Genomic DNA, 23,376 nt, shown 5'->3' on the forward strand with positions numbered 1-23,376 from the left:
CTGTGGGATGGTCTAGTGAATCTACCAAACACTACCACAGACCTATAAAGAACCAAAGCCTCTTTGCCTAAGCTGTCTTATCTAGTTAGATTGTGCTCTTATTTTTAGTCCAATTTTGTATACTCCTATTCAGACATATAAAAGGGAATTATTGCTTTTTAATCAGAATTATATGGAAGTTTTATGTTGCCCATGCATACACTTTCACACTGATACTATGGTCTAACATTGTAAATTTTATTGGTATTTTGTCTTCTGCTTATGTACTTATTTTTTTCTAAATAAAAGTATTAATTGTTGGGAATAATGGATTACTGATTTTCTTTTCCTATGTAGTATGGTTTGATAGGTTTGAGCAATTACTCTAAAGCTCTCATTGACAGCATTTGTGACATCAGTTACACAGCCTGCTGAGGTGAAAGTGTAAGATTAAGCAAGTACATACTTACTGATAAGAAAGTTGATCATAATTTCATGAAAGCCATTTAGCTGCATGACTGAGGTATCAAATACCCACTCTACCCTTCCCTGTTCCTTCATGCTCTTAGGTTGGGTTTTGTTTTCCTCAAACCTCCTCTCAAGGATGATGAGAGACTAGTGCTGCATACATCTTGTTCAATACCTCAATGATGCAGTTAAACAACTTTCATGAAATTACAATCAAACTTTGTACTGCATTATCAATATGTATTATTATCAATAATTAAATTATCAATTAAACACCGAATAACAGTACATAACAAGTGCACAGTGTTAAAGCAAAGCTATACTCTATCATAAAACTTCAACATTTGCATGTGGTTTAATGCTTGCAATCCAATTCACAGAGTTTGAGAATACTGTGCTCTTCTTAGAATCTTAATAGTAAGCATGAAACCTTATCACTATGAACACACATTATAAGATTTTGAGATTTTGATAAATATCTCTACTGTGTACAATTAATTTAACTATAATACCAAAATATTTATGAATCTTACTACAAAAAATTAAATTTTCTGCCTTTATTTTATTGTATCATATATATATATATATATATATATATATATATATATATATATATATATATATATATATATATATATATATTTTTTTTTTTTTTTTTTTTTTTTTTTTTTCAAAGAAACCACACAGTAACCCTCAAAAACACTCGAAATCCTCACTTGGGCCATAATTATGAGTTTGGGAGTCTCTAGATTTTAGCATGAATGGAAGTGTAACAATGTAATTCTGTTATTTTTTCAGGAATTAGTTAAAAAAAGATAAAAATAAATAAAAGTTATATGTGAGTGACTACGGTCAAGCACAGCTCATGTGGTTTGGCTACATACTGAAAACTGACAAATAAAACATACCTGTGAAATCAATGGCAATAAAGGCATTTATCTCCATGCCACCTTTAATGTAATCAAGAAAGGAAAATACTTGTCGAATGTGACCCTTGTTCACAAACACCTCCCCAGAGTTCTTGTAGCTGCTCCCTTTCTGCATCTGTTCAATCAAGGAAACATGTTAGCTAGAAAGAAACAAACCAACTTTTTTAGGTTCTAAAAGAGTATTGACTGATGTGATTAAGAATGTGTTAGTAGTTAAAATCTAAATTCCTTATATATAACAAAAAACAACATAGTTGCATTACTTTCACTTTTTTTGCATACTCATCAATACCAAGTAGGCACATATCAAAAATACATACCTTTCTTTGCTCATTGATCAACCAGAGTGGGGTTTCTGCACCTGGGCCTTCAATGATCTTTTTTACTGTAGTATAAAAGGTGCCAATGTGCTTGTGACTCCCATTTACTTTGAAGTTATTGCAAACAACCTTAATATTGCGATCATAGTCTCCGCTACAGAATGATCGCAGGGGTACAGAGAATTCCTTCCACACAGGGTCTTCTGCTCCACGTACATGTTCAGTGCGATGTACAAGAGTGAATGTTCCATCTTCATTAGCTTTATAAAACTCAAGAAATGGGCTGATAGTAGAACAGAACCAGCCTCTATTTTCAAGATTCCTCCCAACAAACTGGACAACAAGTTCCTCCTTACATGAACTAAGTTCTTCTGCTGTGATGATAATGTAACCATTATCTCCATGATGGCTATGATCCAACAGAGGCTTTTGGATACTCCTAGAACTGACTATTTGTGCCAAGCTACATTCATACTCTCCAAGGTAATCATGCTTACCAAGGGATGGTGAATTAGAGTCAACATCAAACAACTTGAACTTAAGATTCTGTTGTTGTTCAAAGTGATAGGTGATTGGGATCTTAGTAACAAAGTCAGGGTTAAGTGTATTATCAATACATTCAGTTCTCTTAAGCTCACTCCACTCTTTTGATCCAAAAGGCTGATAAAACACTACACAGAGGGGATCTGACTTTGAAAAGACATCTGTGTCACGCAGATTCCTGGAAATCGAAAAACACATTTAGATTTTTATTATATCTTTAGTTTTTTTTTTTTTTCAATAATCTAATCATACCTCTCACACTTTAAATAATATGAACAGTAATGTAATCTGAAATAATGACAAGACATTTTATCTTTATTATGATTATTAGTTTCCATAAATTAACACTGCATATATACAAACATACAGGCAGACAAACATCTCTCCCGTACATTCTGTATATGTACATCCACTTACCTAGTTAAAAGTCATCAGAAAATTATATGAAGAGTAATACGTATATATGACAAAATAAGCAGGGTTTATAATAAAGAAGCTAGCTTTCAGTATCCCTCATGATAAAAAATTTTGATGATTACATCGTAAATACAAATGTGGTGCAGTTAGTACATTGAAAACACATAAAAAGCAAATAAATACAAAAAGCAATCAGCAAAAAATACCTATAAAAATTATTCTAAGCTTATAAATGCTGCCATCCTAGTGAAGGGTGGAAATATGAAAACTACTTAATCACAAGAAAATTATCAATTAATAAATAAAAGGACCAAACAACAGACAGGGAAAGAAAATATGATGATAGATGACTAGTACATAGGCACAAATCAATAATGAGAAGAAATCTGTTACCATTCTTCTGCTATATACAACTTTCTTAATATTTTCTGGTACATTTTCAGAAAATTTTAGAAAGTATAATAGGGGCATTTCTTTCACCTAAACTTATTGAATTTTTATCAGCCACTCTGATAATGTTTTAAAGTTATTTACTTCCATAATGTATGACTTTACACAATGTGAAGTAACTTTTTCAAGCTTACTAGTCCCACCTATATATTCACAATATTTCCAATACATGAAACATTCTAAATCATTCAAGAAATGGGCTGATAGTAGAACAGAACCAGCCTCTATTTTCAAGATTCCTCCCAACAAACTAGACAACAAGTTCCTCCTTACATGAACTAAGTTCTTCTGCTGTGATGATAATGTAACCATTATCTCCATGATGGCTATGATCTTACTTACTTACAAATTAGTGACAGTGAAATTCTTTTAATCTTGTTGCCTGCATACCATTTCCTCAAAATAATAAGCAAACTAGACATCAACACTAACAATAATTTTTCTGTCAATCACTTACATATGGAAACAAATGTTATCGTTACATTTATCACATTCACATAAAAATGGAGATTACAGCCTCTCTCTATAATACATTACCTTCTGAATGTTACTGTACATTTTAAAAAAATAAAATTAGCTATTTCATCCTACATTTCAAAATGCAGGTCAAGGAAATAAGTGGCCACAATCTAATGCCACTTAATACAATCTTCACCAATCTGTCTGCATACTGAGAGAGAGAGAGAGAGAGAGAGAGAGAGAGAGAGAGAGAGAGAGAGAGAGAGAGAGAGAGAGAGAGAGAGAGAGAGAGAGAGAGAGAGAGAGAGAGAGAGAGAAAGAAAGAAAGAAAGAAAGAAAGAAAGAAAGAAAGAGAGAGAGAGAGAGAGAGAGAGAGAGAGAGAGAGAGAGAGAGAGAGAGAGAGAGAGAGAGAGAGAGAGAGAGAGAGAGAGAGAGAGAGAGAGAGAGAGAGAGAGAGAGAGAGAGAAAGAAAGAAAGAAAGAAAGAAAGAAAGAAAGAAAGAGAGAGAGAGAGAGAGAGAGAGAGAGAGAGAGAGAGAGAGAGAGAGAGAGAGAGAGAGAGAGAGAGAGAGAGAGAGAGAGAGAGAGAGAGAGAGAGAGAGAGAGAGAATGGGGGAGGGGGGGAGGAGGTGAATGAGGCATAAGAAGTACGTGGTACCTCTAGACACGAAAGCTTCTGTATACAAAAATTTCATTTTACAAAATGATAAGCGAAGATTTTTTCGCTTCATACTGCGAAAAATTACTCAGCATATGAAAGATACAAAACAAAACTCGAAAATTTTAAAATTCTCGCCATTTAGAAACTGAACAAAAAATTAAATAAATACCATATTTTACGGCTTACAAGACGCTGCATCTTGGAAGATGCACCCTAATATTTGAAAGAAATTTCTAAAGAAAAAAAGTCATTCTCATACAAGAACACATTCACCATATACCCGACCGCTGAACACAAAAACATCAAAAGCAAGGAGTCTGCAAGACACTATTGTTTCACCACTCATTACAAATTTGCTGGAGCACTCACCACAAATTTAAAACTATGTAAATAAAAACACCATAGGTAAATCTATATACACAGTGAAACATTCCATCTCTTCTTATTTTAGTGGCGGGCAATGCCACCATCTTCACTCCATCTACTGTCTCTATTATCTTCAAGTCAGCAGACTCTATTAAGAAGGCTGGTGACACTGTATCTTCCTTGCAAGCTAAAAGAACCACCTGAACTCGTGACTCTACAATGGATAAAATGGAAAGCCCTGTGGAAATGTAGTACAAAGTTTTGTATGTGATACAATGATGCGCCCTTTGTTTACATTCCACAGGTTGCCGGTTAGTGTCTTTCCCGTTTCACTCTCCCTTCATAAATTTAAGATCATCAACATTATAAAGTTACGTACATATATACATTAGTGTACATTATAATGACTTAAATTAAACTGCCTACATGTTTAACTTCATAATTTTTACTTTCATTAAACCTTTCACTGTACTATGATGCACTCTGGCTTTGTTTACTCTCAATGGAAGCCAAGGGCAAAAAAAAGAAAGTTAGAAAAAGGCCCACTTGAGCGCTGGCTCTCCAAAGACTTCAAAAAGTGCCAAAACCGTCAGCCAGAATTAGGGGAGCAAATGCCTCAATACCTCCCTCTAAAAAAGTTGTAGGAATTCAGAAATACAGATGCAGGGAGGGAGTTCCAGAGTTTACCAGTGAAAGGGATGAATGATTGAGCGTACTGGTTAACTCTTGCATTAGAGAGTTGGACAGAATAGGGATGAGAGGAAGAAGAAAGCCTTGTGCAGTGTGGCCGCTGGAGGAGGGGAGGCATGCAGTTAGCAAGATCAGTAGAACAGTTAGCATGAAAATAGCGATAAAATATAGAAAGGGATGCAACATTTCGGCGGTGAGAAAGAGACTGAAGACAGTTAGTCAGAGGAGGGGAGTTGATGAGACGAAGAGCTTTCGATTCCACCCTATCAAGCAAAGCTGTGTGACTGGAACCCCCCACAAAACATGCGAAGAGTACTCCATACAGGGACGGATAAGGCCCTTATACAGAGTAAGCAGTTGGAGGGGTGAGAAAAACTGTCGGAGACGCCTCAGAACACCTAACTTCATAGAAGCTGTTTTAGCAAGAGATGAGATGTGAAGTTTCCAGTTAAGATTATGAGCAAAGGACAGATCAAGGATATTCATTGTGGAAGAGGGAGACAGTTGAGTGTCATTGAAGAAGAGGGGATAGTTGTCTGGAAGGTTGTGTCGAGTTGATAGATGGAGGAATTGAGTCTTTGAGGCATTGAAAACTACTAGATTTTCTCTACCCCAATCGGAAATCTTAGAAAGATCGAAAGTCAGGCATTCCGTGGCGTCCCCGCGTGAAAGTAAGGGGTTAAACTTGTTATAATCAATTCACTTAACAAAATTTCATTTAACGAAGGCTTTTTAGGAACGTAACCCCTTCGTTAAGCGGTGGTTGCCTGTATATATATATATATATATATATATATATATATATATATATATATATATATATATATACAGTAATCGCCCGCATATCCGGATCACCACTATCTGGAATTTGCTACTATCCGGAGCAGCCCCCAAGCATATTCAAACGTACTGCGCAAGTGATCCCTTGATCCCGCTAGGCGGCAGCACTTAACCCGTAAAGTCCGACAGGCCTTAAATAGGGCTGCATTGCACACTTCCGACAGTCCTTAAATGGGGCAGCTACTTTGAGCGCTAATAAAAACTGCGCTAGCATTGGTAGCGCTGCTATATTTGGTCATGACGTAGGCCTATGGTAGTACTGTCGGCTCCCAGGAAGCACACCACTCTAGCCAGCTAGTCTCCCGCAAATTTCTGTGAGGTGTGTGAGCGTCGTGTCGCGGTGATAATTATTTACGTATTTACTTATTTAAGGAACTATTATTTACAACTATGGCTACTGGTGCTAAGAGGAAGCTAAAGTTTAGTGATAAAAGTGATAGACAAGGCGGGACAAGACGGAAAGTGCACAGGTTGGAGGTAGATCCCGACCCCGCTATTGTGACAACATCGTCACCCACGCTTGATAAAACATACGTAACTATAATCAGCCAATATGAGTGAAAACACGAAAAACATGTGAAAACACATAAAAACATGAGCAGTGCCTTACATTATGTAAGAATACACATAAAAGCACCTCCCCCGAGTTGCCGCTACAACAATCTTCTCCAATTATCGGTTATTATTCTGAGACAACCATAGTGAGTACAGCAATAAAAACTTGTAGGATGATGCATTGTCATGTCTACTAACAGCAGATTTTTTTCCAGAGTAATTTATAAGAGTTGATTTTTTTATGATAATTGCGGTAATGGGAGGGTGCGAATTTTGCGGCCATCGGTCTTAGCGGGTTAAGGTGGCGTTACACTAGCACTTTTTCTGTCATCTTCAACAATTTCCGTTGGTTTTTTACTGTTCCATCAATTCTTTCCGTCGTCTTGAGCCAGACGGAACACACCGTTTTCTTCTAGAGTCAATTTTTAGTCACATTAAGATTTATGGTTTCTAGCCAAAACTTTTATAATAAAATTTATTTTCTTGCTAATTGGAATGATGCTATAATCTCAACTTAATATCATCTTCATAAGTAGATGTCAATGTATTTGTGTGTATGTATATATGTATACAGTAAGCCCCCGCATTTGGCGAATTAATTAGTCTGGCGAAACTACTGCCAAATGCGAATTTCGCCAAACACGAGTTCTTTATGCCATATAAATTGCCAAAAGTCCTTCTTTTGACCCCTAAAATACCAACTTTCGAGCTGAAATAAAATTTTTTGCCTTCACATATTAGAACACATGTACAAACACAGCAATAAACAATAATCAAAGCTAATAAGACATGATATAAAGGCTGTAACTCTCATTTTTCCACCTGTTTCCCTCACCCACCTTCGTCCTTGTCTCCACTACCATTGTCCTTACCCCAACCGGTACCACCTGTTGCCCTGGTAGAGGCCATGTTGGCGGTAAATCCCCAGAATTCATTCTCACGCTAGTAGAACAGAGGGCAGCAAAAACAAAATGGCTGAAGGGGACTCTTACACTGCGTTTTGATAGGCTTAGAGAAAGGTCTGACGTTACTGGGGAGCTGCGTGGATCGGCGTGCGGCCATCAGGGGACCGCCATGTTTGAATTCAAATTGCCAAGCGTGCACTCGGTGGTCCGTGGCCACCCTGCCGCCAAAAGTGAATTTTGCCAAGTTGAGATTCGCCAAGTGAGGGGTAAGAAAACAATCTTCCCTTGTATCCAAGGCCATAGAACAGAAGGTCGACCTACGTGCATCTCTAGGGGGAAAAGGGGGAACTAGTGACGTCGTCAGCAGGTTCACCAACAGGGAAGCTTCCTCCCAAGACGTGTCTTTCTTGCATGGAAACCTCACACTCTCCCTCTGCCCGCTGAGCAAATCATACTTAATTGGCACAGTAGACAAGTTTTGTGAAGGCTTCTCTTACACCCTCTACCTGCTAGGTCTCTCTCTCTCTCTCTCTCTCTCTCTCTCTCTCTCTCTTTCTCTCTACTGTCAGAGCACTCTTTTTTTCTCTCTTTGACCATTGCATCATCATATTTAATGATGTCAATACTCTTGCTGTTATTATTATCATTATTATTATTACTATTATTAAACTTTTGCTCTTATTATTATTAATATTAATATAGTGTTGCTATTTTCATTATTGTTATTATTATTATTATTATTATTATTTCATTTTTATGTTACATATATAATTGAGGCAATTTATATCTACACAAGTAACTGAATGGGGACCTCTCAATAACTAGACATCAGAAATTTACTAATATAATAGACTAAGGTGCAAAATTACCAGGAAAAAAATAGTAATGGTTTTCATTTATTACATACTACATACTACATATTATATACTACTGATAATTAAAACAGTCACGCACTGCACAACTCGGTATTGTGACCGATGTTGACGCAGAACAGAGAGAATGGGAGAGAGAGAAGCACGTCAATACTTACCCAGCAGCTTGCTAACTGAACCCGCTGATGTCATGGATGTGCATATCAGACACATTTTGAACGCCTCATAGGTTGACCTTCTATTCTAAGGGCCTTGGTTGTATCTTGCCAGTCTCGTCCAGGCTGTTGACTGTCTCGCATACTGTATCTTAGTGTTGTGTTCGCGATAACTTTTTGTTTAACTAGTGATTCGTTAAGCCCTTACAATGCCACCTAAGCGCTGTGCCACTGCGAAAGCTTCCTCTAGTGAGCCTAAGAGGAAGAGGAAGATGATGACCATCAGTAAAAAAGTGGAAACTTTTGGATATGATCAAAGAGGGCAAGAGAGGGTGAGTGTTAACTATTCTGTGCGAGGGAAAGAGTAAATGTATAATTACTGTATTAGGCTTTATAATTAAATAGATTTAAGTAAAATACTCTATATGTAAAGTATAAAATTACTCTTTACATATTTTAAACATTCTGGTACCCACATACACATACACGAAAATTCCTAAGGGGGGACAAATCTTACTTCACGGTTTTTCACCTATCGCGGGGGGGTTCTGGTATCCATTAACCACGATAAATGAGGGATCACTATATATATATATATATATATATATATATATATATATATATACATAACCCTCGCTATCGCCCAATTGGGGCCGAAATAGCCAGCGCCAAAACGCGATAGCCGAATTGAACAACTAATGGTGAAAATTGTTATTGGTACCGCAACCACAAATTTTACTCCTAATATCCCTCATTTTTACTTCTTTTTAAATTACTGTATAATCCATTGGTACCAATTAAAACATGTCAAGGTTATAACATAAAAAAAAAAAATTACATCAGCTCATTGTATTTACTAGAGATGTACCGATGCATTGGTATCGGTATCGGAATCGACAGTATCGGCCCATTTTTTGGGTATCAGTATCGGCTTATTTTATGCCGATACTTACGATACCTAAAAGGAATTTACTACTTAGCGATATATTCGATATAAGATATTGATTACTGAGTAATTTACCTTTGCAAATGGCTTCAAAAAGCTTCTAGAATTGCTCCTATTTCACAAACGTTCTCAGAAGGACTTACGATCGCCGTCCACCAACTCATCCTGGTGTCCAGTGCAGTAATCACTATAAGTAGTAGTATCAGTATCGGTGGTATCGGTATCGATAGTAGTATCGGTATCTGCCCAATTAGGTGGTATCGGTATCGGAATCGGCCAAAATTCTGGTATCGGTTTTGGCCAATGAGCGCTCAGATACCTCATGATGTCATGGCTAGGCGCGCGATAGCAGGCACCTGAGGTCGCGATAATGAAATTTTAGCAGCTTTTAATGGGTGCGTGATAGCAATAAAACGCGATAGCTGAAGTCATGATAGCTGAAGTCGCGATAGCCGAGGGTTGACTATATATATATATATATATATATATATATATATATATATATATATATATATATATATATATATATACAGTCGCAGCAAATAAATCGTAACATTCACACGATACGGTTAATAAAAGACAAATATTTCACTTGCATGTATTTTATTGTGATTATATCCTCAAAGTTTGTACTTAGACGTATTGCCTTTGTTCTTTATCACCATCTGAAGTCTTTTGGGCATTGATTCGGCGAACTTGGCAAAGTAGGAGACGTCCATATTGATCCATAACCCCTTCAGTGCCTCCTGCACTGTTGGTTGGTTTGGATGCTTGTACCTTGTTTTTCGTAACATTCCAAGCATTCTCGATGGGGTTCAGATCCGGCGAATTACCTGGCCAGTCTAACACTTCAATTTCTTTGTCTGCAAGGAACTATTTGACCACTTTTGATTTGTGTGCAGGGGCCCCATTATGCATGAAATAATTACACTCATGAATACTCCCAAAACATAGCAAATGTTCCTTCAAAACATCAGTGTAATTGCTCCCCCTCATGGTAACATTCTTGGGGAGGAAGTACAGCCGTGCTCTGCCCTTCCCACCACCGAAAAAACCCCACACCATTACACTGTCCAGATGTTTTACCATCTTCACTGTGTACCAGGGATCAAACCATGATGCACCTCTCGGGCGACGGAGTCCTGACCAGTTTGAAGGTACTTTTGTCGCTGAACATTACCTTTTTCCAATCCTCTGAGGTCCAGTCCTTGTATTTCTTGCAAAATTCAAACCACCTTTTCTTCATAGCATTAGTAAGAAGGGGTTTCTTGGCTACGCGTCGTGCGGGTAACCAAGATCTTTTTGTAGCCAGTGCCAAATTGTCCTAATAGCAACGTTCTGAAGGATGTTTGGGTGTTTTTTCACGTTTTAACAATTTATCCATCCTTGCTGATGTCTTTCTTGGTGCTCCAGAGCCTGATTTCCTTGGCGGGGTCGTGCATCGCCACCGCATCCCGAACACGACAATGGCTTGTCTAAACACCTTTAGGTCAGTGGCTACATGAATCACAGACATGCCATAATCTAATAGCTCGATAGCACGAGACTTTTCCTCCATGCTGAGCTTAGTATGTCCCATTGTGTTCAGGTTGAATTAAATTATATGGCTGGAAAGATAGGACTACAGTCAGGATCAGTGCTAACGAGAGCAGCTTTACATGCAACCTCTCCTGACGAGCAGTCGTTGTGCACCAAGACCTGTATGGGTGGTGTGGTGTAGCTACATGCCAGTCAAGGCCACTGCAGCAACAAAAGCTCTGCCCACTCTCTTCATGTTGGAACAGCAAAAAATATAGTAACACGTGAATTTTGTGTTACGATTTTTTATTGCCAATGAGATGTTACGACTTTTTTGGCCGCGACTGTATATATATACTACACCTAACCTTCCATTATCGCGCGAAATTGATGCCTAAAAAACTGTGCGACAGCGGAAAACGCGATAATGAAAGTGAAGAATAAACAGGAAATAAATAAATTGGTGTCTCAACCCAAAAGTTTTCCTAAAAAATTTTCCTGTTACCCTAAATTTACATCCATTAATACTGGAGTAGCTCATTAACATTTGACAATCTGAAATTAATGAAAACCAGCTCTGAACAACAGAATACCATGTGTGAGACTGAGGGGTGGTGGTGGTGGTGGTGGTGGTGAGCAGAGTGACTGGAACCAATCAGTTCCCTTATTCAAATCACATGACATGAATACACAGCGATGATTGGCTGCTGGCTCCTCCTTCTCCTCATGATCATCATCTTTCTCCCTCTCCACCTTTTCCTCCTCCACCTCCCCCTATCTAAACATTCGTCAGTGTGTGGTTGGGATATGGGTGGTAGTAGTAGTAGTAGTAGTAGTAGTCGTATTATTATTATTATTATTATTAGTAGTAGTAGTAGTAGTAGTAGTAGTAGTAGTAGTAGTAGTAGTAGTAGTAGTACTACTACTACTACTACTACTACTACTACTACTACTACTACTACAACTACTACTACTACTACTACTACTACTGCTACTGCTACTACTACTACTAAGGGTGCACGATAGTGACTTTCCAGATGCGCTAAAACTGAATTTTGCAGATTTTCATAAGTGCGTGATAACGCCTAAACGCGATGACGGAAGGGCGCGATAATGGAGGGTTAGGTGTATATACTATTTATATATATATATATATATATATATATATATATATATATATATATATATATATATATATATATATATATATATATATATATATATATATATATATATATATATATATATATATATATATATATATATATACTGTGGTACCTTGAGATACGAACTACCTGAGATACGAGTTTTATGAGATATGAGCTATGATTTAGTCCCCTTTTTGTTTTGAGATACAAGCGAAATCTTGAGATACTAGTCATGCTTGGGGGATGCTACCACTAGTTGGTGGCTCAACACATTGGTCCAACCTCAGCTGCTGAGCTAGTATCTTCGTGTTTCCCGCAGATCTCGTGCACTGTGATTCTTTCATCATTTTCACACTACTAACCTTTTTTTTGTTTAAAGTAAGTGCAGTTTTGACTTACCTTAAATGTTTGTGTGAATGGTGCCTGCATCCCTCGCTCCTTTCCTCCTCCTCCTCCACCATTCACCACCATTAGCTGAAAATGTCTGTCTCCAAGGTAAGAACACTAAATAAACTTTTGTTTATATTTTATGTTTTCATGCACTGATAAATTAAGCAAGTGTACATAACTGAAAAGACAAAACAAATTTCTTCCATCTCCACTTACCTCCTCCACCGACGCTAATCATGAAGGGAGGGGAACAATGTAAACAAACATCTACAGCTGCAGTGGTGCAGCCTCTATCCCCCCAACTCTCTCTATTTCTCTCCTACTTAAAACTTCATTTATTCTATGAATAATGATTACAGGATCATCAACGAGCTCTCTTGTGACTATTAGAACAGCTAGTCTTTTGTGGGTGGATATATTTGTACACTCTAGTTAATCAATAGACAGAAGTGAGGGTGGGGATGCGGTAGGGTAACGTCCTGTGGAATGCACCCCTACCATATAAATATACGTACTTTATAAGAGCAGTTTGTCTATTTATAATCTTTTTTGTTATGTTTTATTATGTTTCTATGCAATAATTATTATTTGTAAATGCCTGTTTCTACTTAAAAGAAAATTGGGGTGCTCTTTTTGGGGAGGCTTGAATAGTTTAAAGGCACTTCAGTGCATTTCAATGGGAAAAATTGTCTTGAGATACAAGCTTTTTGAGATATGAGCTCCATAACGGAACAATTTCTCCCACTAAAATGCATTGAAATGCCATTAATCTGTTCCAGCCTCTCCAAAAAGAGCACCTCTATTTTTCTTATGTGTTTTCAGGTAAGAAAAAGGTATTCATAAATAATACTCACTGCACAGAAAAATAATAAAATATAACAAATGATAATATAAATAGGTAAACTACTCTTACAAAGTATATATATCTAAGTGGGTGCATTCCACGGGTTATTACCCTACCGCATTCCCAACCCTTACTTGTGACTCTCAATGAGCTTGGTGCACAAATATTGCCTGGCTGCTCTAATAATCACAGAAGAACTTGTTGACGATCCTGTAATAATTATTCATTGAATAAATGAAGTTTAAAAGTTTTAAGGAGAGAGAGAGAGAGAGAGAGAGAGAGAGAGAGAGAGAGAGAGAGAGAGAGAGAGAGAATAGAAGCCACAACGCTGTAGCCATAGAGGAAGTTCGTTTATATTGTTTCCCCTCCTCCACGATAAGCATCGATGGAAGAGGTAGGCAGAGAAAGAAATTTGTTTTGCCTTTTTCAGTTACGTACACATGCATACTTTATTAATGCATGAAAATAGGTGAAATAGCAGCAAAAATTTATTTAGTGTTCTTACCTTGGAGACACACATTTTTGGCTAATGGTAAATGGTGGAGAAGGAGGAGGAGGAAGGGAGGAAAGGATGCAGGCATCATTCACAAGTAAACATTAAACATAAATTAAAACTGCACTTCCTTTACACAAAAAAAAGGTCAGTAAATAGTGTGAAAATGATGAAAGAAAAATCACAGTGCATGAGATCCACGGGAAACATGTCGATACTAGCTCAGTTGAGGTTGGACCGATGAGCCGAGCTGCTGCCTACAGTAGCAACATTCCAAAGGGTGACTTATATCTTGAAATTTTGCTCATATCTCAAAATAAAGAAATTACCAAATCATAGCTCATATCTCAAAAACTCATATCTCAGGTAGCTCGTATCTCAAGGTACCATATACAGGCAACCCCTGCTTAAAGAAGGTTCACACAACGAAATTTTGCTACAACGAACGTTTCCTTTTACTACCATCTGCTCGTGCATCATAGTACAGTAAAAGGTTTAATGAAAGTAAAAATGATGAAGTTAAACATGTAGGCAGTTTAATTTAAGTCACTATAATGTACACTAATGTATAAATGTATGTAACTTCATAATGTTGATCTTAAATTTATGAAGAGAAGGAGATTCAAGCGGGAAAGACACTAACCGGCAACCTGTGGAATGTAAACAAAGGGCGCATTATTGTATCACATACAAAACTTATGTACCACATTTCCACAAGGCTTTCCATTTTATCCATTGTAGTCACGAGTTCAGGTGGTTCTTTTAGCTTGCAAAGAAGGTATGGTCTCACCAGCCTTCTTAATAGAGTCTGCTGACTTGAAAATAGTAGAGACAGTAGATGGGATCAAGATGGTAGCGAGCAATGCTATTAGTTTTCTCACCTCTCTTGTGTTTGTGAATAATATCCAGCTTCACTTTGAGAGTAAGAGACTTCCTGGTCTTCTTGGCAATGCTAGGCGACATTGCAGGGAGTTTTGGTGGTAAGTTAAGCGAGGGAAGATGAGCTGCTGGTGACGCTGTTATTGTTTTGAACAGGGAGGTTGAGTGGTGCGCATGTTGTCCACAAGAGGCGCTAGTGTATTCAAAAGCCTGTCGGCTTGTGTGATACGGCGATGCTTTCAAACTTGGGAAAAATTACCTGGATAAAACTTTGTTAAAACGAGTTTAGTGATCGTTAAACGAGCATATGGTAGTAAAATTAAACTTTTGTTGTAACAAAATTTTGTTGTGTGAACCTTCTTTAAGTGGGGGTTGCCTGTGTAAATATATATATATATATATATATATATATATATATATATATATATATATATATATATATATTTATTTATACACTTAACCCTCAGCTATCACGCCCAATTGGGGCTGAAATATATATATATATATATATATATATATATATATATATATATATATATATATATATATATATATATATATATACAGGCAACCCCGTTTAACGAAGGTTCACACAACGAAATTTCGCTACAAACGAAGGTTTCATTTTACTACCATCTGCTCGTTTAACGAACACCAAACTCGCTTTAAAGAAGTTTTATCCAGGTAATTTTTTCCAAATTTGAAAGCCCCACTGTATCATGCAAGCTGACAGGCTTTTGAATAAATCAGGAGCTGCTGGTACTAAGGCCTGCCTCAGGAGAAATCCTGAGACACCTGTAGAATAAAGATCAAGATCAAGCCTCTCATGGGCAACACAGGCACTGCCGATACAAAGGCCTGACTCAGAAGAAATTCTGCGTCACCTGTAGCATCAAGATCAAGATCACGCACACCACTCACTCCCCAGTCAAAACATAACAGTGTCACCAGCAGCTCATCTTCCCTAGTTCAACTTACCACCAATATTCCCTGTAATGTGGCCTAACGTTCCTAAGAAGACCAGGAAGTGTCTTACTCTCGAAGTGATGCTGGGTATTATTCACAGACAGAGAGAGGCCAGAAAACTAATAACATTGCTGGCCACCATCTTGACTCCATCTACTGTCTACTATTTTCAAGTCAGCAGACTCTATTAAAAAGGCTGGTGAGACCGTATCTTCCTCGCAAGCTAAAAGAACCACTTGAACTCGTGACTCTACAATGGATAGAATGGAAAGCCTTGTGGAAATGTGGTACATAAGTTTTGTATGCGGTACCATGATGCGCACTTTGTTTACATTCCACAGGTTGCCGGCTAGTGTCTTTCCCGTTTCACTCTCCCTCCCTTCATAAAGTTAGGATCATCAACATTATAAAGTTACATACATACATACATTAGTGTACATTATAATGACTTAAATTAAACTACCTAAATGTTTAACTTCATAATTTTTACTTTCATTAAACCTTTTACTGTACTATGATGCACTCTCGCTTTGCTTACTCTCAATGGAAGTTCAAATCAGGGGTTAAATTTGTTATAATCGGTTTGCTTAACGAAGTTTCGCTTAACGAAGTGTTTTTTAGGAACATAACCCCTTCGTTAAATGGGAGTTGCCTGTATACTGTCATACCTCGCCGAACACGAATCTCACGTATACAACAATCGGTAAAATATACCATATTTCGCCGAGCACGACTCTGACTCGCGATTGCACGATTTGGTCTCCACTTGAATCTCCCGCTGGTCCTGTGTTACTGTCTTATATATGCATATATGTTCACAAAACAACATTTCTATTAGCTTTTTACAAACTTTGCCCCCAAGAAAAGATTGTTTTGTAATGCATAAAGTGAAATCTTACATGGGATACCAAAAAATAAAGCAGAGATGATGAGATCGGCCACAGACGGTGGAGACTCCGGCAACTTGGCCGCTTCTTCTTGTGACCTTTTTAGCTTGGCGTGTTTTCTTTCACCACAATATTACATTTGTTTCCACTTCTCTATTGCCTGCTATAAAGGATATCATATCTTAGTATTCATATACGCTCATGCCATGAGGATAACCTGGACTCCGTGGCACCGAGTGATAGTGAATTATTAATGAAATACCGTGGTATTTCATTAGTAATTCACTATCACTAAATATAGATAAGAATGGAAATAATCTATAGATAAAAAAGATGCCCGAAAAAACTTATGGAAAAAATGGTACATCGAGAAAGAGGACTCCACTCCCCTCCCCCTAACCCCATGGAAAAAAAATATGAGCGGATAGTGGTAAGTACAAAATATAGTAGTTAAAGTAATAGGTAGTAATTTTTTGTATTGGGATATACTGTGGTGAAATCCACTACTTTTCAAGCGTGCTTCTGCTACTTTTCATTAGGAAAATCTGGCAGAGGATACGATCCACAGGCCGTGCGTCGTTTCCTCTGCTGTTGTCCAGGCAGGCCACACTCCGCTGTTCCACCTCCTGTCTCCATGCCGCTTCGACCATGCCACGCAAAGCCACCTTCAGCCCCGGCTCTAAGAAGCACAATTTCCTGCCTTTCAAAGATAAGCTTGAGCTTATAAGAAAGTGTGAGGCAGGTATAGCTCACAGTGTCGTTCCAGTGCAAATGGGTGTCCCTAGATCAACAGTATCAACAATTTGGAAAAACAGGGACAAGTACAACGAGACCACTGCAAGTGTTTTTATTTCCAAAAATGTACTGTACAGAACTTTAATGTGTTTAATAAAAAAAAAGTTGGATATAAATGAAGCCTTTAATAGTATTGATTTAGTCTAAATTAGTGTTTTTAGAGGTTATAGTGATGTTTTGGGGGGTCTAGGCTGGAGGTTGGTCCCTATCCCCCCTTATTCTTAAGTATCTTATAGGAAAAATTGCTTCACGATTCAAATAAATGTTGATTCGACCGATGAAAAACCGCCCTAACCCCGTCGATTTGCAAGGATCCCCTGTATATAGATGTATGGATGAAAGTTGCTAGAGTCTCTCTCTCTCTCTCTCTCTCTCTAAACATATATATATATATATATATATATATATATATATATATATATATATATATATATATATATATATATATATATATACAGTAAGGTCCCGAGTTACGTCAGAGTTACGTTCCTGAAACATGACGTAAGTCGATTTTGTACATAACTCGAGTTTTTTTTACTTTCAAAGCATATTATCGAGTTTTCAACCAATCACTTTTTATGGTTATTCAGGTAAGTAAAAGGTTATATTGTTATATTGGTATATTATTTACAACTATGTAGGAATATGAAACACAAGCTTGTTTTTGTTGTTGATTTGGGCCGCGAACGCGAAGGACTGCATGTTGCCAGAGGGGTGGACGCCTGAGGCTGCCAGGAGGGTAGGCAGGTCAAATGTTGTGATGCCCAGGGTGGACAGCTGGGAGCGTAGTGCAGTGCGGTGGGAGTAGAAGCGTGGGCAGCGGGCAGGAAATGCAATAGGAAAGGGCAATAGGGATTAGCAGACAGGCACAGACGGTGCAAGTGAGCTGTAAGTGTCATGTGGCCCAGACGAAGGCTCCGGAGTTGTTATTGTTGTGATAGGTGCGTGAGCCCTCAAGGTCGTCAACCTCCCGTTGTCATGGTAACGGGCTTCCCATTTTCTTCTTCACTCCCTTACACACAGCTGCTGCCTCCTTCTCATGTCTTTTAATTATGTCCACTTTTTCTTGTAGCGTAATGGTTTTCCTTTTCTTAGCATCACTGCTATCACTCAGGAGTTTTCTTTTGGTGCCATTGAGCAAGATACTAAGATAGTCAGCAAACGCAGATGTAGGAACACTCTTGCCAGGGGCGACGGTGTGGTGGAACTGAGGTACGTAGAGTGTTATTGTATTCAAGCGTGAGGTGAGCGGTATAGCGAATAACCACTATAGTCCGACACAAATATGAAGGCCGCTGAGGGGAGACCTATCGAATTCCCGGTTGCGCGCCAAACCAGCCCCAATTATAGGATTAACACTGAAGTGTGGAGAAATGCCCATCTCTCCCGTGCTCTCTCTCTCTCTCTCTCTCTCTCTCTCTCTCTCTCTCTCTCTCTCTCTCACTGTGGCTTGTTACTACTTTCTCCTGTTTCTTATTACTATATAGTTCTCTCATGTGTGTGTGTGTGTGTGTGTGTGTGTGTGTGTGTGTGTAATCCTGCTTGCGAGTCTTTCAACAGTTTACGTATTGGTTCTCCTGTGACGCGGCACACGCACACACACACACTCTCTCTCTCTCTCTCTCTAAAATAGACAAGTAGACATGCATCTTTTTTGTTGTTTTATTTTATTCTTTTTCCACACCACACCCAGAGTTAAGGTGCGTTTTTTTTTTATAGAGGTTTTACCCTGTAAGCATAATCCTCTCTCAGCTATTTAATCAGACAGTTCTTCGTCAGAAGTGTCCTCCACATTGATAATAAAAGAATCCTCTAAGCAGAACTTGTTGACGCTGTAAATAATTAATTTCTCTTGACTATGAAGGTTGCGATGGCGAGTAGCGCGGACGAGATATTCACCTTCCATCCTGAGCGACAGGGAGGGGAGGAGTGACTCGATTTGACCTGGGGATTATCAGCGGTCAGGGAGGTTGACCTCACCCATGTCCAACTTTGAAAAGTAGCAACGCTGGAGAGCAGTGGTGCTACATTTTGTGGTATCTATACAAAATCATTGTCTTCATTACACTAAAATAATATTCAAAGCTCTCTATACATCCTTATTAGAAATTTAGAGGAATACACTTTTATGACGGTTCATTAAGATGTAAGTTAATAATGAGATCGAAACATGTGCTACGATGCTTGGCAACACCGCAGCCGGGGAATCCCCGTTAGGTCTCCCTCCTTAGCGGCCTTCATATTTGAGTCGGACTATAGTGACACCTGGCGGCCAACAATAACAATAAACCCCGTGCTTTACGATTTATAAATTTTCAATTTTTTAAATCTTAAATTGCCTTACAGTGGACTGACGTAAGTGCGAGTTTGACGTAACTCGTGACCGATGTAACCCGGGACCTTACTGTATATATATATATATATATATATATATATATATATATATATATATATATATATATATATATATATATATATATATATATATATATACATATATATATACAGTTAACTCTTGATTTACACGTATCTAATTTACGCGTTTTTGTTAATACGCGACTGAAAAAATAATATAGTTAATCAAATTTACGCGATCGGTTAGCTTATACACGATTTGGCCAAACTACATTTTCAAACTGAGTGCCATGCATTTTCAAACTGAGCGCCAGAAACAATTTCAAACTGCATGCCACAGAGTTCCGCAGCTGGCCGATAGGTGGGAGCTCTACTGCCATGGATGCACTCTTCTGCTACACAGTGATGCAAAAAGAATTTTCCAAGAAAAAGCGCCAGACCATCATGCTGCAGTTTTTCAAGAAAACACCAGTGGAAGATGTAGTACCAGAAGAGGATGTGGACGATCCCATGGAAGCGGAGGAAGCAGAGGAAGCACAGGTGGATGAAGAAATCCTTGACTAGGAGATGAACAGCGAGGCGTGTGCTTGTGAGGGGTGACGACATTGGAGTCCTGCGTCTTTTTTTTTTTTTTTAGCTAGTGTTTATTTTTATACTGGGGTTATTTTTGATAAAGTGACGCAGTGAGTGTTGTGTTTACGTATTCTTTGTTTTGTTATTTTCTCTTATAATTTTTTGCTTTCTCTTATTATTTCTTTACTTTAAATACACTTCTAGTATTTAGAATGATAAATAATAAAAACATGTTAATTTAGCCAAATAAATAGAGTATTTTGTACAATTTTTTTGGAGCCACATCCCACATCCCCCATATTATCTATTGTTTATTATGAGAATTACAAGTTTGTTTTACGCAAATTTTGGTATATGTGATGCCTCTTGGAACGCATCTATCATGTAAATCGAGTTACCTGTATATACCTATATATATATATATATATATATATATATATATATATATATATATATATATATATATATATATATACAAGCAACCCCCGTTTAACGAAGGTTCACGCAACGAAATTTCGCTACAAAGAAACGTTTCCTTTTACTACCATCTGCTCGTTTAACAAACACCAAACTCACTTTAACAAACTTTTATCCAGGTAATTTTTTCCAAATTTGAAAGCCCCACCGTATCACGCAAGCTGACAGGGTTTTGAATACACCAGGAGCTGCTGGTACTAAGGCCTGCCTCAGGAAAAATCCTAAGACACCTGTAGAATAAAGATCAAGCCTCTCGTGGACAACACGCGCACCACTCACTCCCCAGTCAAAACATAAAAGCGTCAGCAGCAGCTCATCTTCCCAGCTCAACTTACCACCAAAACGCCCTGCAATGTGGCCTAGCGTTCCCAAGAAGACCAGGAAGTCTCTTACTCTCGAAGTGACGCTGGATATTATTCAGACACGAGAGAGGCCAGAAAACTAATAACATTGGTCGCCACCATCTTGACTCCATCTACTGTCTACTATTTTCAAGTCAGCAGACTCTTATTAAGAAGGCTGGCGAGACCGTATCTTCCTTGCAAGCTAAAAGAACCACCTGAACTCGTGACTCTACAATGGATAAAATGGAAAGCCTTTTGGAAATGTGGTACATAAGTTTTGTATGCAGTACAATGATGTGCACTTTGTTTACATTCCACAGGTTGCCGGTTAGTGTCTTTCTCGTTTCACTCCAACTGCTTACTCTGTATAAGGGCCTTATCCGTCCCTGTATGGAGTACTCTTCGCATGTTTGGGGGGGTTCCAGTCACACAGCTTTGCTTGATAGGGTGGAATCGAAAGCTCTTCGTCTCATCAACTCCCCTCCTCTGACTAACAGTCTTCAGTCTCTTTCTCACCGCCGAAATGTTGCATCCCTTTCTATATTTTATCGCTATTTTCATGGTAACTGTTCTACTGATCTTGCTAACTGCATGCCTCCCCTCCTCCTGCAGCCACGCTGCACAAGGCTTTCTTCTTCCTCTCATCCCTATTCTGTCCAACTCTCTAATGCAAGAGTTAACCAGTATGCTCAATCATTCATCCCTTTCACTGGTAAACTCTGGAACTCCCTCCCTGCATCTGTATTTCCAAATTCCTACAACTTGTCTTCTTTTAAGAAGGAGGTATCGAGGCATTTGCTCCACTAATTCTGGCTGACGGTTTTGGCACTTTTTGTACTCTTTGGAGAGCCAGCGCTCAAGTGGGCTTTTTTCTAACTTTCTTTTTTTTTGCCCTTGGCAGGCCCTATTCCCTACGTAAAAAAAAAAAAAAAAATTCTCCCTCCCTTCATAAAGTTAAGATCAACATTATAAAGTTACGTACATAAATACATTAGTGTACATTATAATGACTTAAATTAAACTACCTAAATGTTTAACTTCATAATTTTTACTTTCATTAAACCTTTTACTGTACTATGATGCACTCTCGCTTTGCTTACTCTCAATGGAAGTTCAAATCAGGGGTTAAACTTGTTATAATCGGTTCGCTTAACGGAGTGTCGCTTGACGAAGTGTTTTTTAGGAACGTAACCACTTCGTTAAGCGGGGGTTGCCTGTATATATATTGGTATATATATATATATATATATATATATATATATATATATATATATATATATATATATATATATATATATATATATATATATATATATATATATATATATATATATATATATATATATATATATATATATATATATATATATATATATATATATATATATATATATATATATATATATATATATATATATATATATATATATATATATATATATATATATATATATATATATATATATATATATATATATATATATATATATATATATATATATATATATATATATATATATATATATATATATACAATTTTATTTGGTAGTACACTCATCCACACTGCTGCTGGGAAGGAGTTTACTGTATTTTTTTCCTGGATAAACATCAAATTTCCCTAGTTTAGCACTAGGACAATGCCTCAATAGAAAGGACTATGGATACTAATCTCTATATAATGTTGAGAATAACACAGTACTGTAAAGAATTCTACGTTAGTCAACAATGGAAATCTTTATACAATATAAGAATGCAATTCAATCTAACTCAATGAAATCTAATAGTGTTTTCATTCTCACCTGCAGGAAATGGTAAGCTCAACTAAGGAAGTGGGGGATGCTGCCGAGCCAGCCATGGTCCAATTATCACGAGCTACGCTACTACTTTCTACCTTTCTTGATAGCTGCCTACCTCTCTCTCTCTCTCTCTCAACAGGATGGATCACACTCGTACAACAGTCTGAAACAATGCAAGATATATTACATACAAAAATGCACTTAAATTTTAACAAAGAAAAGAGGAATGGTAAACAATGAGGTAAAAGATACAGTGAGGAACTGTAAGGTACATCAGCAGTTAAGATTCCAGGAAAATTTTTTATTATTTTTACCTAATTCTGTATGCTGAGGTCTTGAACAGATATTTACTATGA

The 23,376-nt window shown here is 37.6% G+C and overlaps 1 protein-coding gene across 2 annotated transcripts in view; it reads right to left on the reverse strand.

The window, feature by feature from the left end:
• LOC123505334 (copine-8-like) overlaps nucleotides 1-23,376 on the reverse strand; it is a 36,418-nt gene that overhangs the window by 11,750 nt on the left and 1,292 nt on the right. For both annotated transcript variants that reach the window (XM_045256529.1, XM_045256530.1), the window contains exons 2-4: nucleotides 23,024-23,183; nucleotides 1,697-2,417; nucleotides 1,356-1,491 (exon numbers count right to left, since the gene is read on the reverse strand). In XM_045256529.1, the coding sequence (XP_045112464.1) occupies nucleotides 1,356-1,491; nucleotides 1,697-2,417; nucleotides 23,024-23,079 (913 nt within the window). In that variant the 5' untranslated portion in view covers nucleotides 23,080-23,183. The remainder of the gene's footprint in view (nucleotides 1-1,355; nucleotides 1,492-1,696; nucleotides 2,418-23,023; nucleotides 23,184-23,376) is intronic.

This window comes from Portunus trituberculatus, chromosome 18 (assembly GCF_017591435.1).
Source record: "Portunus trituberculatus isolate SZX2019 chromosome 18, ASM1759143v1, whole genome shotgun sequence".
Classification (NCBI taxonomy): Eukaryota; Metazoa; Arthropoda; class Malacostraca; order Decapoda; family Portunidae; genus Portunus; species Portunus trituberculatus.